Here is a 19,776-nt window from a genome sequence, read left to right as displayed (position 1 = left end):
AATATAGACTAATAACATGCCAAAAAGTAGACAAATTCCCTTTCCTCTCAAAATTTGTTTGGCTTTCTAACTATGTGAAAAGAGATGTTACAAATTCATCCAAGCTAGTCGTTAACTTTTACACAGGAACAATGTTGACACTCTGAATGAAATTGACATTTAACTTTTCAGAACATAATGTTATACAATACGTCATTTGACAGATGAAAACCTTGAATTTCTATTGGTTATAGGTAATACATGATTAAATGTAAGAGAGAACTATTAACAAATTCAGAAAGAGAGGATGTGACAGATAGGCTTGGCAGGAGGGGTCTGATTTTCTATTTGATAACTCTGTAACCAAACAAAATTGAAGAGTATACAAATTATGGTTTATCTGAGCAATGATGATTTTATAGAGAGTAATTTACATTTAATTTCATACTTTATCGAGGGGTGGTGGATAAAATAGGGAAGATGACATGCTAAGAAAAAATGTATTACCTGGGTCACACTAGGGGAAATTCAGGATTTTTTAAATATTGCTTTGTATGATTAAGAAGTTAAAACTTATGTACTATTAAAATATGGATTATTAGCTAAGAGTTTATGCTATTCTAATTGGTATAATATAAACAAAAAGTAGTTTAATAAAATTTTGAATGTAAGACACGAAAACCTTGTGTCATGTGCAGTAAAGGATACCCGTGGCAATAGGGTTAAGTAAATAAAAGGGTAAGAAAGATGAAATAGTAAACAATAAACAAATATTATATTCTTCAAAAGATCAGAAAATGTTTCAACCCGAAGGAGAAAATACCTGAAATGTTAAGACATTTTCTGCTTTTTTAAGGATTTTTCTCTAAGGTTTGTTTATTTGTAATTAAGCACAAAGCTACACAATGGACTATCTGTGCTCTGCCCACCACGGGTATCGAAACCCAGATTATAGCATTGTAAGTCCACAGACATACCGCTGTGCCACTGGGGGGGCTTTTCTCTAAGGTAAATGGGAACTGTTAAAAATGATAGAGGTTGAGAAAGAAGAAAAAATGTGGCTAAAACAGAATGAGATCTTAAAAGTTTGCTTCATTATATAGGCTAAACATTCAACATTAAAGTTACTTGCAAATTGAGTGGGATCTGTTTAGCTTTATGTAAAGAAAGAACAGGAAAATCAGTACAATCTAAATTTCTGGAAATTTTAAAATAGTTTATATAATAAATCATGAAAAATAAATATGTGCTGAAAAGAAACATTAAACTAACATAACACAGTTCATTTGATGCTACAGAACGAAATGAGAAAATATGAAGATTCAAAAAAGTCAACTGAGACAGAATAAAATAGATATGTTGGTTAAAAATGAAAAAATGTGTATAAATAGTTTTGAAAAAATAAAGAGCGAAGTAGAAGTGAGAAGGAATTCTACATTGAATCACAGCTAGAGTGAGGGTTATAAACATAAGTACCGAGTAGATGTCTTCTGTTCATGTTTTGTGTGTATGCTCTGCCTACTGGTAAAAGGACAACTCGTGAATTTGAGGTTATTTTGAGGGTATTCAAGAGATTAAATTATCATATCACAGAAAGCAATAAAAATTTTATTACAACAATATGGTAAAGTTATAGTTTTTTTTCAATCCAGAGATGCTTTTCTATATGTATAAAACAATCATATGTGAAACCCTTCCTTGTATGTGCAAGAAAATGTCTACCTAAAGTTAGTAAAGAACCTGTACTTGTACTTGGTAGAGGTTCACTATCAGTGATGTCTTCTGAGATTTGAGTAATAGCATCTCCTAGTTGGGAAGATGAAGTTGACTGATGGGCAAGTAACCAATCCATCGCCTCCACAGGAGACATCCTTTTATTGAAAAATAATAAAAACTTAATCACGTTACCCTGAAAATTTATATTAATGTGTCTATTGAGCATCCTATAACTATAAAATTTCCTAAAATATACTAATCAAAGTTTAAAATATTTATGTACAACAACGCTCCACAGCTTTTACATTATTCTCATGTCCTATATGGTTAAAATATTCCCAAAAAAGTATTTATGTAAACATAACATCTTATAATCACCAATACAGTTGCCAAAATTGGATTTCATGTATAATAGTACTTTCATAAAAGTCATATGCTTAGTTAAAATAGATAATTATTAATTAATCTGAAAAATACTTGCAAAAGAAATTAACATACATACTGACATATTTGTTCTAAATAATTCATTTTGATTTTTTTCAGTACCCTGAATACCTTACATATTTGTACGGTATGTGAACTTGAAATAACACTACTCGGTTATAATGGTAGTATAGCCCTTTGATAATGGACAAAGATTCAACTTCTGTGCCCAATAAACGGTTGGGATTGGGACAGAGACATACCTATAAGTCAAGAGTTAAAGAAAGTGGTTTTGTTAAAGAATTATTGCATATCTGTTTAGCTTGGTTCTATCCATTTCACACAATCTTCTGATAACACTATGCAAGATTAAATATGGGTTGGAAACCTGTACTGTGGAGGGGGGAAGCTTGGCTAAACTTAATATTTTATTTACATGGAAATATATTTCCAATAGATATTCACTTTTGTACACAGATTAGCTACTGAAGTTGTGCTTTTCTGTCTGATAGATCTGCATGCCACCAGCCTTATGAAACACCTACCTAAAATTCATGTGAAAATGCATTAAACTGCACTATATATCCTGCAGCAAAACCCTCCACAAATAGGAGTGCAATGCACCTCCTTGTGTAAATCTTCCCTCTATATGTATGAGCAAAAATCCTAACATTTTTGACGAGGCAACCAATAAAAGTGCACTTGGAAAGTGGGGAGGAAGGGTGGGAATATGTATGGAGGTATCTATCAGAAATACATTGTCAGGTAAGGAAAATGTTAACTTCTGATACAATCACTTGCCTTCATACACAGATTAGCTAGAATCCCACCAAAATGAAATTACTTAGTTAAGCCTCCATTAGAGAGTGCCAAAAGGAATCCTATGGGGTGCAACACCCTATGGTAGTGGCTCCGTTGGAGACTGCATCTCATCTCATCCAGGGTCTACTCTTTGTCCGGCGTGAAAGATAAGGAGATGTGAGAAGCCTGAAAGGTGCTGTAAGGATGGGCAGAATAGGTCCATGACCATCCATGAGGTTGCACACAAGCCATTGGATGGCCAATATATGTAGTAATGCTGGGGCACGTTCAGACTGTACTATGTGTTCTCTGTGGGAGAAGGGCACATGTGAAAAGTATCCATGCACAACTTCTCGACCATCAGATATAAAGGGCTTACCCCAGTCACAGGAGAACGGCACCACAGTGGACACAACTAATAAGGATAACCACTCATCCATCAGATTCTATGGGCCATTTGCCAGCTGTGGGAGTAGAATTAGTGTGCAATACAGTTGGATATTAAGAAATAGCAATTACCCTACTAGTATATTTGGTAGGGTCATCTCTTTGCAGGAGTAGGTAAAGGAGAAACATAGAGCAAGTAAGCTGTGTGTCTGAAATCCACTAGGAGATTGTGATGTATCTAGGTAAGGTTGGGGTGGTCCACACTACACTCCAGAAACATCCCTGTCCCACTTCTTAGAAAAGAGAGGCCCCTTGTTTTAGCACTAGCTGTAAGGTCACAATTTGTAAGGATTCTCCATGGTCCATCAATCCAGTAGCTGGGAGCTGATAAGTGGAAAGATTCTTCCATACTGCACTGGAAAGGGGTAATTGACATAGAGGAGAACCGGAGAATGTGCCCAGATCCCTATTGGTCCTTCAGATAGGAAAGGTCTTTTAAATGCCAGCAATTACTTGCCAGGGAAGCAGACATATGCACAACTCTGGTGCTGGCTTTTTCCATGAATATCCTCACCTGTTACAAATGGCTGTTGGTGGAAGTCTGTGTGCTACTGGAGATGAGAAAGATGGAGCTAGTTTAATGTGAGACAAATAATTGTGGGGTTGTCCTATTGGTGGAGGCTTATCACATGCACTATGCATGCTATATGAGTAGCTTCAACTGAGAGGGGGTATATGGCCTAGCGAGTCAAGCAAGAATAAATTATTTTTAATGTGTTAGATCAGGAGGAAGGTAATAAATGACTCGTTTAACTCAAAGCCCCAAAAATCTACATAAAAAAAAAATTTGCCCTATTTCAGGGGCTTTTTTATCTATATTTTTGTCAAAAGTCCTAAAACAGGATAGCCTATGTACACCATTGGACAGTTTCCAGTTACCATACAAAAATTATGGTAATTGAGCCAGTCAACTATGGGTGATACATATCAAAAGTCTATAAAAAAAAAAGGCGGAAATGTGCCCTGTTTCAGAGTTTTTGCTATCCCTTTCTCAAGCAAAAAGCCTAAAACAAAATAGCCCACTTACATGTAGTTTCCAGTTATGATACTAAAAATTACAGTAATTGAGTCAGTCAACTCTAGGTGATGGATGTTAACACTCAAACACACACATAATGAATTAACCAAAATTTAGCTTTTAGCCTACCAATTGACATTTAAGTTTGGCCATGTTATTATTTTAAAATACAGACTGTGATCAAGTTGTTTAATGGTAAAGCTTAGCAATAAAACTTAGTGCAAAGATTTATGTAATCAAATACTTCTCTGGAAAGTTTTTATTTACTGAGTGAAAGCTGTAGAAACATTTGCAGAAACCAGTGTGGCACAATAGTGTATTAGTAAATAAGGATCTTGGCTAGGGTTAAATTAATTTGGTGATTTTGTTGATGAATTTATCATCTGTAGATAAATAAAAAAAAGGAGGAAAATTAATTTTGTTGTATACAGACCAGTTTTTTTTTTTTTTTTCTACAATACACCCAATATACATTTATTTACTCCCTTTTGTAATTTGTCATCTATTGGTCCTGGATCTGGTTGAATTGTAGAGGAAACATCCAAAAATTGCTGGATGAAGGATTTGATATACGTAAGTGTTAATAAGTTGCACCACAATAACATTTCAATTTATGGTTAAAAACAAGTTTTATGGATTCAAGGCAAAATATGTACAGGATCAGAGGTAATGTAAGCAAACACTGTATAACATTTTTAGAATTTAAAAAAATATTCAAGTGTTTTTCAAAACTTACAAAATTTTAATTAAGGATAATTAATTCAAATAAAAATGGTACATCTATCTTATCACAAACACATATGTATACTATACACACATTTCAGTTAAAACAGCTCATGAATGTAAAGTAAAATCTACAGTTATTTTTATATCTTCAAGTATTCAAAGGTTCTGTACAAAGAAATTTTGCTTATGTATCAGGGTGACAACTAGAACGAGACTCTACTTATAATTTAAAGTTTACATTAGAGTCATGAAAAAAAGACATCTCTTGAGATGAGGAGTTAATATGATTTTTGGGGGGCATTTTTTCACTGCTAAGTTCGAACTATAAAACCATAGTTCCAAAAACTATTTGAATCAGGCCCTATAATGTATGTACTTACTTGTTAATTCTAAGAGCAAAAGCATTTTTAAATTTTAGATGATTTAATAAGACATTTTACCATTGCAACATCTAGATTTTATTTTCCTTCCCATTTAGTTACTAGTGTATGCAACTGTCTAAGGATTTGACCTATTGTAGCTTTCTGCTAATGTACAGTAGGAGTATTTGGACCGTACGTGAACTATTTTGTTGCTTTCTTTTGAAACTATAGAACCAATTCCACAGACAGTTCGTGCACCAGTTGATCCTGTGGCTTTGAGACAACTAACAGATATGGGATTTCCTGAAGACAAAGTTGCTAAAATTCTAACATACAAGTCAACTTTATGTGTTACACATTTAAACCATGCCCCAAATGCCAATGTTAGAAATTTTGGATATTTACCATTTCAAATTTATGATAGTAATAAGAATAATATTCAAAAAACAGATAGTGAACCACTAAATTAAGAAAACTGAGTAAAATAAGCATCAGTATTAATCACAACACTTGATGAGAAGAACATCTAGATACTCTGTCAAACATAATTTTTTCATTTGTTGTGTGAAAGTTCAGAACTGACGATAAATGTCACCATTATGTAATACTAAAACAGTAAGGTAGCTTACAGGCCATTTCTCATACATTAGTACTTATTGTTATGGTCTACAATTTAGAACTAAAAATAAACAAACATAAATTACCAGCATCAGTTAAACATTTTGAGGTGCAAATTTTGCTATATACTGTAAATTGCACTTCATTATAAAAAATAAAAGAATATTCTTAGTCATTAGGTTATGATTACTGTTTCAGTTATTTAATCCAATTGTATGATTTGTACACATATGAAAGAAATTGCTATTGTAGACATTTGTATCAAGGACCACTACTTAAGAAACAATCAGTTCTTTGTCATGTAATGAAAATAAGAACTAATATATTTCATCTGATATATAACAACACATAATACTGATTGTGACTCTAATACGATATAAAGGAAAAATAATGTGTTAAATAATTTGTTACATCACTCTGTCATGGGTACAATAAGTACCACAAATACCAAAGTGGACATTTTCAATACAGTGATATACTTATAAGTTCTGTGATCTCACAACAAAAGTAATGGTCTACAGGAAAATATATATCTATCCTTTTATGTGAAATCAGTGATCTGGTATTCCGTACAAGTTACAAGAAAAGGTTTTAAATATTATGAAGCAATACCTGGAATAGCTTGTAGTATATCCTGAACATGAGGGTGATATCGCAGAATCTTCTCTGATATATCCACCATTGTAACAAGAATTTTCTTGAGTTCTGCATGAAACTACACCGTATGTATGTAAATATAATATTAAACTGGATGATTTTATTTACAAGTGAACAATATACATAATTCTATGATTCTTTTTTATGCATGCAGTTAATGCTTCTTTAGATGTTTCACTGATCTCTATACAATTTCAAACCCTAAATTCTAGAAATAAAGATTTCAATATATATCAGAAATATCTAAGAAACACAAAGAAGTTAATTACTATTTGATGACTTAGAATGAAATTCTTTCCATTTTAATTCATTGTCAAATCTTATTTTAATTCACATTTTGTGTTTGTGAATTTATTTGTTTGCTTGCAAACTGCAAACTCCTCTCACAGTTTTGGACATAACAGGACCACACTTTGCAGGCAGACATGCAGTAGCATTGAGGTGTCCTTATCTGTATAGTGTAGCCTCCACTACCAAAGGGGTCTAATATACACTTGGAAGGTCAGATAGGCATGATGATTTTCAGGGTCATTGAAACAGAATCTGGCATTGGACTTGTGTTCCTGACCCCACCTCTAGATCCTGGGGGCACCATGTTTGAAGCAGAATCAAACATGGGTATTTTAACACATGTAATAAACACAATGGCATGTGACAAAGTGCAGTAAGTAATGAAGTTTGGACACATATCAGATGTGCAATATTTAACATCCTCAATGCCTACTATTGACTTGAAATTAAACAAAGAAGAATTTTTAAGAGTTATGAATCTCCATCTATACAAATGATCTTAATTTGACAACTGTGACTACCAAAAAGTATCTATGCAAAGATGGATACAGGATTTTGGAAAGTGGGTGGGTCCAACTCTTGGAGAAGAATGTAATCTCAATGATCTACAAAAATAATTATACCTTATTTTAGGGCTTCACAAACTTATCATAAAAGTATTCATCCTAAGGACTTTTCTTGTTTGTACCCTTGCTATGTGCACAGATGGCTTTAATTTGGCTGGTGATTTACACAAAGAAAGTCATTTTTAGCAATGAGAAACATTCCATACAATAGTCGGTCATTCTGGTAGCATTCAGCATTATCACTTTGAATGATTACTTTCTATATTTATGTCAAATGTTTCTTTAGATGCATTATCAAGGTTTTGACAATCAGTAAAATAGCAGTACAATCTTGTTTGGAGTCACCAGCAGAAATTCAATCATAGTAGCATATGCCGAAAACATTCAGATCCTTCGATAAACACTCTGTGGGTCTTGACGATTATAAGCTATTAATTTGTGCCAATTCATGACTCTTTTATCATAATGCTCAAGGGTTTTTTTCCCAGACGTACATTTTTTCCAATTTCATTTGTAATCCATCACAATTTAAGGTGTCATACATAATAAATTTTGCAATAAGTTATTGTTTCAAATTTGCTGGTTCTGAACAGATAACCGATGTTCCATAAACACTTTGAATTTGTCTTTACAATCAGAAAAAATGTTGTGGTGGTCTTCATGAGTGTATTCTCAGATGTATTCCATATCTTGAAATAGTTATGAAGTCATTAAGTCATTATCTTTACTCCGATTCGCTATTTTCTCAGATGTAGCTAAAGCAATGGCATCACTATCCTTGGGGAAAATGCTCTTACACAGTGCATGATCATCAAAATCACACCAGTTCTTTTATTTATGTTCCAATAACCAAGGTATGTTATATCCACTACTCGATGGTAATTGCTATGCCTGTCAAATTTGAGCTACACTTGATAAATATTGCTTCTTGACTAATACGAGTCATTTTTCAGTGATGGTTTCCTCCTCGTCATCATCATCTCCATAAAGATTGGGAATATTGTTCCTTTATCTACCCATTACACATGACGCTGTGGGTTTAACCTTTGAAACTGCACAAGGTTGGCTGCCACACTTAAAGGACATCTTCACTGATGGATCAAGACCATCACAAGCACATCCACAATGGATACATGCATAACATTTACCATAATGAGGCCTTTTACACTTGCATGTTATCTTTAGCATTTCCATGATTAAAAATACTTTCGATTTTCTCCTACCATATTCACCCACTACAAACTGAATGCAGTTTTGAGCATTTCAGACTACAGGGAAGATGTGGGAAAATCTTAGCCAAAAAAAATTTTTTTAAAAAGCCACATTCACAGCCCATTAAAAAACTAACAAAAACTTCCCGGCTTGACTAGTGAACTCAGTGTTAAAGATCTTATTTAGTAAACATGCTCCAATTCTACACTGATCTTTCTATGCAATGTGCAAAGTACCTTATTATAGAGAGAAGTATCTTAAAAAAAATAACATTTAGGAATATTTGTATTTAATAAAGCCAATGTAGAGTTGGGTCAAACAATATTTTAAAATTACTCAGAGATAAATCAAACCAGATTCAATGGGAACTTGAGAAGCATTAGCGTGCAGGGGGGGGGGGGAGGTGCCGATTCGAATAGTAGAACCCTTTCCGCCCTTCCCCAAGGTCTTAGGTACAAGGCCCCAGGCATCATAGAAACCCTGCATGCCACTGTTGAGAGGTATGAAGCCTTATGTTATTTGAAACTTATCATTCCAATTAGTCTATCCAAGACACGATATTTATTCATGATAGAACCTTAGTTTTGCACTATAATAATTTTATCATTAACAGTACAAGAAACAACAGCTGCTGACATAAAAAGAAACAGGCCCTTCGCCACCATTTACCTTCCCTATATTCCAAACCTACGATTGAGAAGGTAGTTAAAATTTACAGATAATGTTCAAGATACAAATTAGTTGGAAATCTCCTAGAACTCTGATAGTCATCCATATATTAATCAAACAAAAACAGTTGCTGAAAAGTAAAAAAAACAAAACAACAACAATAAACAATACTCAGTGTTTACATACAAACTGATGAATATTTTTGGACCAAAAACACAAACAAGATAAAGACATTATCATCTCCTGAAGGTATAGAACTCCATCTTTGCTAAATATTCTTCTAAAATTAGGCTCACTATTAACTGAGAAGAATGTAAATTTGCATACCAAGACAAATTCTGAAAGACCCAAAAAAAATCAAAGAAGCCTCTTACATCAACATTAAGAAGCTAAGCATCAACGTTAATACAGTCTTTAATATCCTATCTCAGATCAAATCATTAGCCTACAAGAGTTACTGCCAACAAATATGTTATTTTGATACCACAACAGTTTTACACCAACTCTGTGCCTAGTTCCTAAAGCCAGTTGTCAATTACCTCCCCCATCACATGAAGTTCTTTCTCTTCACTGCATTACACAGAGCTCTCAAACATGCTTCACGCTAAGATCTGCATCTACACTTTATTAACAAAACTTTTAACAAACAGACCTAGAATATAGATAATGAGTCATCCAAAAATTTGTCTCTTACTGCTTCTATTAATGAATCCTGTGAAAGAAATTGAAAGTTTTAAATGGGCTGTTGCAGTCTGTATGTGTTGTCTCCTCACCAAAAGCTCTTGATTAAGAAACATGAAATTACCTCACAAATGGCCTAGCTAACAGAAAATGTAACAAAATTTCATAACATCTCTAAGTAAGACAGGATTCTAATTAATAACTTGTTTAGTATTTAATTTTTAAAAAAATCATCATATATGGAATTATATCAAATTCAAGCACAAGATTTCCTTGTCTAGTAATGAATACAAACTCTCTTTTCTAATAACAATGAAATAAAAAATTGATGTTAACCTCTTAACAAAAATGCTGTGACCAAAAAGTGAACCCAGAAGTACAGAGTATGTAATCAGTTAACAAAAGGTTGTTTTAATCACGTGACACAATAACATGGTTTTTAGCCCACCTTATACAATTCATAAAAAAGAAGCCTATATGGAAAGATAAACATAATGAATAGAGGGAGTACAGAAATGTTAGCCAACAACATGGTGCAGTTGGTGTTTTTATTGACAAAACTTCCAAGCAAAAAATTATTTTCACCAGCAATACATATTGTGTTTTAGCGGATGATCAGAAAATTGTCATGGCAACAGAATCGGAGTGGGTATACCATTTCTAAACCTTTAAATAATTTAATTCTAATATCATATGAAGCAAAAAATGCCACAGGAGACAGTATCTTTACTAAAAATGTAAAGGATAAAATGTCAAAAATTTATTGGGAAAAGGCTGAAAAAAAAAGATAAGTATGATCTGAAAAGAAGGGCTAGCTATATGACAAGTTTCTAAGACAAAAATGTTCATACAGTGATATAATACCCAATAAATATGACAACTGTACACAGACTATTTAATATTATGTAAGATCAAACACTATACTACACACAATCCAAAAATTAAAACTTGATAAAAAAATACTAAGATGAAGGAAATACAGATACATAATAGGCTCATAATTTGTGACAGAAATTACAAACTGGAGATTTTGTTATACAAACTAACTAATGCCAGAAATAGCAAAAGTATATAGTCAGGGAGTGTATAAAATATGACAAACTCGGTGGATGACTGTGACCCCTGGTTTATAAAATTAGTACTTACACACATAAATGTTCTGAATTTGTATCTTTTAATACTAAAAAAAAATTGAAATGTACATGTAAATGTATCTTTTGAAATGGCACCTGTGAAAAAAAAAATCAGAATAGTAAAATAATGGAAATTTAACTTCAACTCAGCCATTAAACATTCATTAACTCTGCTGTCGAGTTTTTTCAATAAAGGTTTTAAAAATTCAAAATGATTCACTGTTTTAATGATATGTAAAGCAATCTTACCCCATACTAAGTTGGTAATTACTAATATGGTTTCCTAACCTTATGGAACATTTTTAAATATAAAAAAAACTATATATATTTAGACTGACTTGCATCTTAAATAGGAAAGTCTTGATATTTGGATAATAGCTTTTTTTGATAAGCTACATTGCATGCACAATATTTACAATTAAAACAATGAAGTAAAGAATCTATTATTTAAGTACCACAATTAAATAAATAAAACAAACAAATGCTCTTACATCAAGAATGACTGGCTTCTCTACATCACGATCAAAGTTTCTTGATGGTAAATCTTCTGTAGCTTGTTGTATTTCTAAAAGTGTTGGTGCTCGAAGCTCTTGCTACAACAAAACATAACATACTCTTAAAAACACCATTTATAGTATCTTAACATTTTGAAAATATCAAACTAAAGACAAACAAACCAAAAAAAGAAAAAACAACATGATGACAGACAGCAAACCAATCATCCCAGATCCCCAAACTAGCCATAACACCTTGAAAAATACCTATAAGCAGGAGTTTTTTTAACTCATCCTTCATGAACTTGAAAATATTCACTGTCTGATCATGTCCTTAGCTTTGTTAGCTGGGCAAAAGCTTGGGATATTCTTGACACAAACCAACTAAACTGGTATGAACCAAAACTCTGGACAATTGGATAAAATTTTAACTTACAACTTTAAACTTAAATATATAAAAGCTAATGAGTTGAGAAAAGTTCTTAAAAAATAAAGCATACTAATCTTGTGAATCTTTATATTGTCACAACCTTTTAAAGGTTGCAAGAACAAAAATAAAATTAAAGTGGGAGAAAAAAGGGAACATTTACAACAGGTTGGAATATTCTTGCAAGTAGAAAATTCAAACACACACTAGAAGAATTGTTTTATGTTAAAGTAAATGAAACACTTTTCAGGATCCTATGAGAGTTGGGTCTGATGATTTACATAGTAGTGCCTGTATAAATGAATTGCAGGATTAGAACATTCTGGATGTTTTTTATAGAGTACAAAATTGAAGGCCATCAAATTCTCAGTTTGCAAGATTGCTTTACTTACCACGAGTATTATAATTTTCCCTTCAAAACATGTTTTAGTAGATAAAGTTTTTTGATTTTCCAAGACATTTTACATTTTATCACATTTGATGAAAGAATTTTTAATCCCTCCATAGGAAAGTTATAATTTTCCTATACTGAAAAAGTATTTCCAATAGGTACTGACTTCCTTTCACAGATATAGCTATTCTCATTCAGTGCTGGCATATATATATCAAAATATTTTCACATTCCACAAGCCTTGAGCTCTCACGTATTCCACAATCAATGTGGTTCAACTGTGTTTCATATGTAAATCATCATGCAACAATCCTCCACCAATAAGTGTATAACACACCCTCCTGACCCATGTGACTCTCTTTATTCGATTCTATTGAACTATTACTTCTTGTTTGGCAGTGCTATCATCATGGCGTTTTTTTGTTTGTGTAGTATTGTGTTAGATGGAAGAAGTACTTCCAACATAAGACAGGGGTGAGAAACAGGTAAAAGGTAAGGTGCCTGATCAGAGTGAAGACACCAGGAATTAAGGAAAGAAGGATACAAGGAAGAAAAATCCCAATCGAATGAAAAGCCAAATCCAATTGGTAAGGGAGGAAGGAAAAAGTCACGAACAGAGAAGTGATGCCAGGAAACAAAACTATGGAAAAGGTGACAAACAGAAAGAAGCCTTGAAGGCAATTAAGCAACCAAGATCACATACAGGACATAGAAGGCCATATGAACCTGACCTGCAATAAAGGTGGAAGATGGAAGAAAAACGAGAACGACAAAAAGGAAGATCATGTCACATGAGTTGCCAAAGTGTAGGTTAGGAAAAATTGATCCAAAACATAAAGAATGGATCAAGCTAAAGCAGCCAAGAAAACCAGATCTGTGCCAGCCAGAAAGGAGCAATCAGAAAGACCTGACATGGAGTTGCATGGATGAACAAAATCATCTGGAGAAGATGATGGACAGGATGATAGAATAAAGGTATAAACCTGTCCCAATTCTCTCTAAACACATAAACAGCCAGGGTGAGTGGATGAGGAACCAGAGACAAAAAAAAGAGAGGTAACTTGGAATCGAGGAAAGGGACAATTGCATCCTGCTGACGAGTACCCCACTGGAGTAAGAACCACCAGAAATTTTTTAAGACCAAGAGACCACTCTGTGGGATAAAGTGTCTTGGAACTGGAAAGGAGATCCACAATGAGGTTGAAAGCACCCAGAACATGACATGCTAGGAAACATACATTAAGTGTGTGGGCCCAAGATGGAGATCCAAGGAAAACCACAAAGGGAATTAGAACACGTGCCCTCTTGGTGAGGGATATAAGCCACCACCATCAAATTGTCAGAATCATGATTAGTTGAATCCTGATAAGAGGAAGAAAGTGAACCAAAGCACACTGGACTGCCAGAAGTTCCAGAGCATGAACATGGTAAGACCTGTCAGTCGTATACCATTTTTTTGAAGCATCATGCTGACTGACCTATGCCCCCTAACCTTGGAGGTAAGCATCAGGGAAGAGAAACAAATCTAGCTGAGTGGGATGAAGTTATCTTAATGACGTGGGGGCTTTGTTCAACCACCAACACATATCGTTGAAGAGGGAAGGATGAAAGTTACAAAGGCATTCTAAATGAACCCTATCAAGATTCCATGGTTCATGCAGCATCCCATGAAGAGATCATATATGTGTCAGACCCAAGGGGATAAATGCTTCCATAGAAGCCACATCCCCTAACGTGACAGAACTTCACTAGCAGTAAGACAGTTAAGAGTAATGGCGTAGATAACTGAAAGTTCTGTCAAAAGCAATCAAAGAGGAGAAGCATGGGCCTGTTGAAAATGACACCCCAAAAGACAAGGATGTTAGGTAGGTAATAGTAAAGACTTCTCCAGCTAGAAAATCCAACTATCCAAGCTGCATGGGTAAGAAGCAGATGAATATGTTGTGACAACTCCAGTACAGAATAAGCTCACAGAAGCCAGGTGAGCAAGTTGTGGTATAAGTACAATACCCCATCATGCTGAAGTTGGGTAAAACTGACCACTGAACAAAAAACTGATGGATCCGAAATAAAGTTGAAGGGTAAGGCCCAACACTGGTACTCAACCCTGTGGTGAAAAAAACTACAATAGCATCATGAGGGATGAAAAAATAGTAATGTGAGTATAAGAATAAGAAATAGCTACTTTGGCATCCTCAGTCCTGGAGACATGGTCCACCAGAGTGTGAAAAACGACAACATAGTATTATGGGATAGAACCAAGAAGTGATTGAGGCAGAACAGATCGATCACAGAACTCCAATCAGCACCAAGAATACATGGCTAATGGAGGAACCCTTAGAGGTAGGACAGGTAAATGATGAGAAGTTGCCAGACATGGAACATGAATAAAGAATGCAATGGCTCAGAATGAGACAAACGAGCAACCAAAAAAAAAATCAAATGAAGTAACACAGATAACCCACATGATGCTAAAGTCACAGGAGTAACCCCCCCCCCCAAAAAAAAAACAACAAAAAACAAATTGGTGGAGAAAGAGTGCTGGCCATAAGTCCTGAGTAGTGGACAGTAAAGGAACTTAGTACAAGACAGCATTCCATTCCAGAAAATCCAAAAGGCAAAGAAGCCATGTGTGTAGGAAAAAAGCCAAAGATGGCAATTGTCCCAATGTGGAGGTAAAGAGGTATACCATGAAAATCTCCAAGAATTAGGTGGAACACCTTAGAAAGGAGATGTTTGGTGAAAATTTCCTGTAGAAGAATCAATAGAGAAAAACAAAGACTGGAAAAACTTGGTGAGGGATAAAAAGACAGACAAAAGGGCCCAGCATGAACCATAATGTCTGGAGAAGGAGTGGAAAAAAAATTTACTGTGAAAAGTGTCAAAAAAAAAAGGCTGAGGTAGGCATAGCAGAATCTGAAGGAGAGGTCTGGGAAGCAAGGAATAATCAGGTTTAAGAAAAATGTCAAAATCTACATCATCCCAAACAGATTTGGCAGTTTATGGAGGAAGGCGAGCAATATTGGGAGAAGGTTGGGCAGAACTTGGTCCTAGGGGTTCTCACAAACCAAATTAATTGTAAAAAGTATAAACGATAAATAATTATGAAAGAGAAATAGTATTTAAATTGTAAAATTAAGTACATGTGTATTGAGAATAAAAAATTTATTAGAATATATCTGTTGAAAAAAATAATATAATTAACCTAATTTACAATTTACCAGTCAAATGAATGACAGGTAAGCCTAAAATAACAATGACACTTGTTAAGCCTAATCTAATGTTGTAGTACAAAGGATATCACTACGCTCTAATTGAAAACCATAACCTTGCAATAAGTATTTTATAAGTCTAAATAAGCTTAAGTTATTGAACCTATATAACAACAAACAAAAATATTGAGATAAAAAAATACTCAAAATCTATAACAGTATAACAGCTTATCTGTCCAAAGTCCGTAGACCACAGTCAAGATGTGTGGGCCCTGTCAGATATAAAAAACTGTTCAGTGTAAGTAGTATCATTAATTAATATAATTTGTGTTTGTAATTCACTGATATCAAGACTTTTGAACGTTGTGTGGAATCTATTGATGTCGAGGTTATAGAAATTTCAAGAAGGCCTAAGTGATAGACGTATAAATAGCTGCAACCACACAGCAGAAAGAAAGAGAGAGTAAAAAAGTAAAGTCACGGGAAAGAGAAGTTCAGTGAGAGACTTCACTGGTGTGATTTTGTGTGGAATAGCATTTTCCAATTGACTTGAGTATGCAGCGATTAAGATGGAGGTATGTCTGGAAGTCTTATCTTGATGATCCCATGCCCTTAGCCTCAAGTCCAGATGAAGTTCTTTTTTGATTATGTCATGTACTGTTGTCTGGAACATGTGGATAGCTTTTGCCACTCAACTTTGAGTTTGCTGTATCTCACCTGTTACAAGATGGCACACTTTGCTTACTATGACTAGAGTGGTATGACCTGTTGCAGGTCTCTTTCTAAATGATCCTGGTGTACCAAGTTGATCCCTATTCCTTTGTTTTCCAGTACCATTAAGTACAATGGACATCTTCATCTTGGAAATTCAAAATCAACAATCTCAACACATCTTTATGAGTGTGTGTGAATACAGAAAAAGTCATTATGTCTTTCTTAAAATCAATCAATTTTCCATGGCATCACAATACCTACAAATGTGTCTACTACATACACTAAATTCCACCACAGCTTTATATTATCTGTGGTGTTTATGTAACTAGCTTGTCTGCATATTCAAAATTATTTTAATATAACATACCCAACCGCTCCATAGAATATAGCTTTAATAAAAAAAAAATCACTTTAAACTTCTGATCAAATGTTATCCCTATTATATTTTACATGTCCTTTTCTATTTTTAATAAAATTCATACAATTTCATTTTTCAAATTTATCCAATACTATAATAAGTCAATACCTTCAAAAATTAAAAACAGCTAAAATGGAATAGAAAAAGTATATGAAGTTTGTGTTTCAACACCGTTAACATGGCACCAGCAGATGATTTCACATTAATGATGGTGAAACATAGTTTTACTGTATTTATTATTTCATTTTAGCTGGGTTTTTTTATTTTTAAAGTATGCGAGATACCTCCAGTACTTACAACTTCATATGTGTTTGTTTTTTGCCTTTTTTTTTACATCAGGCTCTGCCAAAGTATTTATACATTTAGTATTGCTTTGTTTCTAGTCTATCAGAAAGAATTCAATAAAAAAAGTATGCTCTATAACTTTCTAACCATAATTTGGGAAATTAAACCATGATTACTTTTGTCAAACATATATCTCTCAAACATTGGCCACTATAATAGAAGGTGTATGAACATATACGAGTAATAACTACAAATGAAAATATTAAAATCAGGTTATTACTATGTATAGTGACAATTTATTTTTAGCTCAAATCATAAACAGTGTAAAAATAGTTGTTTTTTAAGTGCATGATAATGTATTCACATTTACATTACAAACTGATAAATTTGATACTACGTACAAGTTACAGTGTACGTATGTTACACGTCAATTGTTTGGACAATTAAAAAATAATCATTACAGACAAGAAAAGTTATAACACTACCTCATCAACTTGTTTTCTTGTATGCTGAGATGTTACCCTCCTTTTTAATAGAAGTAGCTCATCTAGAAGGTATAAAAGCAACCACAGAATTTGGGCATGTAATTTCTTGAATTTGACTTTTAGAGAAACATTTTACTGCTAAATAAGTTCTTAACTCTACCTTGTATATTAGAAATTAATTCAAGAGATGATTTAATATTTAACAGATGAGAAATTTACATATAATACTGAGTATATGTTATTGCATTATTTATAGATACAAAATATTTTTAAACAATTTCCACAATACATTGAACTAAATTTTGATAGGAAAAAATGTCACAAACTTATCAAACAAAACATACAACTAGTTATTTAGAAATTCTCACCTTCTGATTATAAAAAAGGGATGTTGGAATTAACAGTTAATTATAATTTAGTCTTAAAATCTACAATGTAAAATCTATTTTGAATGACCTGTCTATACATTCTATTTCTATTTTCGTAAGGTATTATAATACAAATTACCAAAATAACACAAAGCAACTTCAGTCTTTACCATTCTCTTGGATTTGCTCATTAAACACAGTGCTTTCATCAGGTAAAGGTTGATGTCTTGATATTAAAACCAGTTTGTATTGTTCCACAGATTTCACAGAATCAACTGGGTGATAAAAATGGCTCAAAGCCATCATTTTAAGTTTTTCGATTGTAAATTCTGTGAGAATATCGACAACCCAATCATTTCCTGAAGAATCAATAATACTGACTTTCATTACACACAGATTGTTGTGAACTCTAAATACAATCTAAATAATTGTTAATTTATATTTCTATGATATTGGTACTGGTAGTAATATTATTACTATTAGTAAACCTTCACCAAAACTGTTACATAAAACAAGTCCAACTCGATTTTCGATGTTGTTATCGTACGAAGTGCCTGAAGCCTAATATGTCTCGGGCAAACTGACTCTCCACTGAGTAATTCTGACACTGAACCATCAAATTTAGTACTACACGTAAACTATAAAATACTTCCTAATATATTTACTTGATAAGTAAACACATAATTAGCAATAACATTCGGTATGACAACTACCACTTCTCGAAAGTAGAAATTTTTCTTATCGATTACTCGTCAGGTACAACTAACTACAATGCCACTTATTATATATTAATTTACTATTAACATTTTTAAGAGCTTCAGATATATAATAATTATTATAATTTATAGATGATATATCATGCATTATTAAACATGCTATTTAACGCAATTAAATAATAGTTTTGAAAGCAGTTTGGATATTTACTATCAATCATACGACTTTAAGAAATACATGGCAACAAAATAAATTATTAATTTACTGTCCTCTGGTGGGTTAGCGGTAAGTTTACGAGTTCACAACTCTAAATTGCGAGGTTTAATTCCCCGCGGTGAACAGATCTAAAGCGTTGATATGATCATTATGTAACTTTGAGCTAAAACAAACAAATAAACAATTAGTATATTTTGCATAGCAGTCTTATCTTAGTATATACTAAAATTGATCCAAGGGATGCGTCACGAAAAGTTATCGATGTCCTGGCCAATTAATAGATTAGTAAATATATTGTGTTTTAGTATTAACTTTCTGTCACTCTCGTATGTTTTTTTTTTTTTTTTTTTTTTTAGTTTCTTGAATATAAGTTTAACATAACAGCAAACGTACAACATTTCGACAATGATTCAGCTACTGATAAATTACTAAAACATTTCATCAGTACTTCTACTTGTTTCTGTTTATTGAATGTTGTTTTATACCCATCAATTGCTACTTTTTCAAGTAGTGCTCTAATTCTGTGTAGTAACAGCTATACACATTATTTTATTCTGGATTTTCTTTCTTTTACAACAAGAGTTGCAGATTTTGGAAACACTCCTTTACAGATCAGTGATATGAAGCCCATAAAAATCTTTTAAGCACTTTCTCCAAAGTCTTCATAATACCAATACGTCTAAATGTCAGAAGATTACGGGTTTAACAAAGTCTGTCAAGTTGTAGAAATTTCTATATTAGTAAGCGAATCTG

General features: G+C 33.3%; 1 protein-coding gene across 1 annotated transcript in view; it reads right to left on the bottom strand.

The window, feature by feature from the left end:
* LOC106471554 (ubiquitin-associated domain-containing protein 1-like) overlaps positions 1–18,994 on the bottom strand; it is a 30,623-nt gene extending 11,629 nt beyond the window's left edge. The window contains exons 1-6 of the mRNA XM_013932158.2: positions 18,264–18,994; positions 17,726–17,787; positions 11,791–11,892; positions 6,703–6,805; positions 5,491–5,542; positions 1,702–1,850 (exon numbers count right to left, since the gene is read on the bottom strand). Coding sequence (XP_013787612.2) covers positions 1,702–1,850; positions 5,491–5,542; positions 6,703–6,805; positions 11,791–11,892; positions 17,726–17,787; positions 18,264–18,480 — 685 coding nt within the window. The 5' untranslated portion in view covers positions 18,481–18,994. The remainder of the gene's footprint in view (positions 1–1,701; positions 1,851–5,490; positions 5,543–6,702; positions 6,806–11,790; positions 11,893–17,725; positions 17,788–18,263) is intronic.
* Positions 18,995–19,776: the final 782 nt, after the last annotated feature.

This window comes from Limulus polyphemus, unplaced genomic scaffold (assembly GCF_000517525.1).
Source record: "Limulus polyphemus unplaced genomic scaffold, Limulus_polyphemus-2.1.2 Scaffold4696, whole genome shotgun sequence".
Lineage (NCBI taxonomy): Eukaryota > Metazoa > Arthropoda > Merostomata > Xiphosura > Limulidae > Limulus > Limulus polyphemus.
The sequence above is the reverse complement of the archived record's forward strand: the minus strand, read 5'-3'. Positions and strand labels throughout refer to the sequence as shown.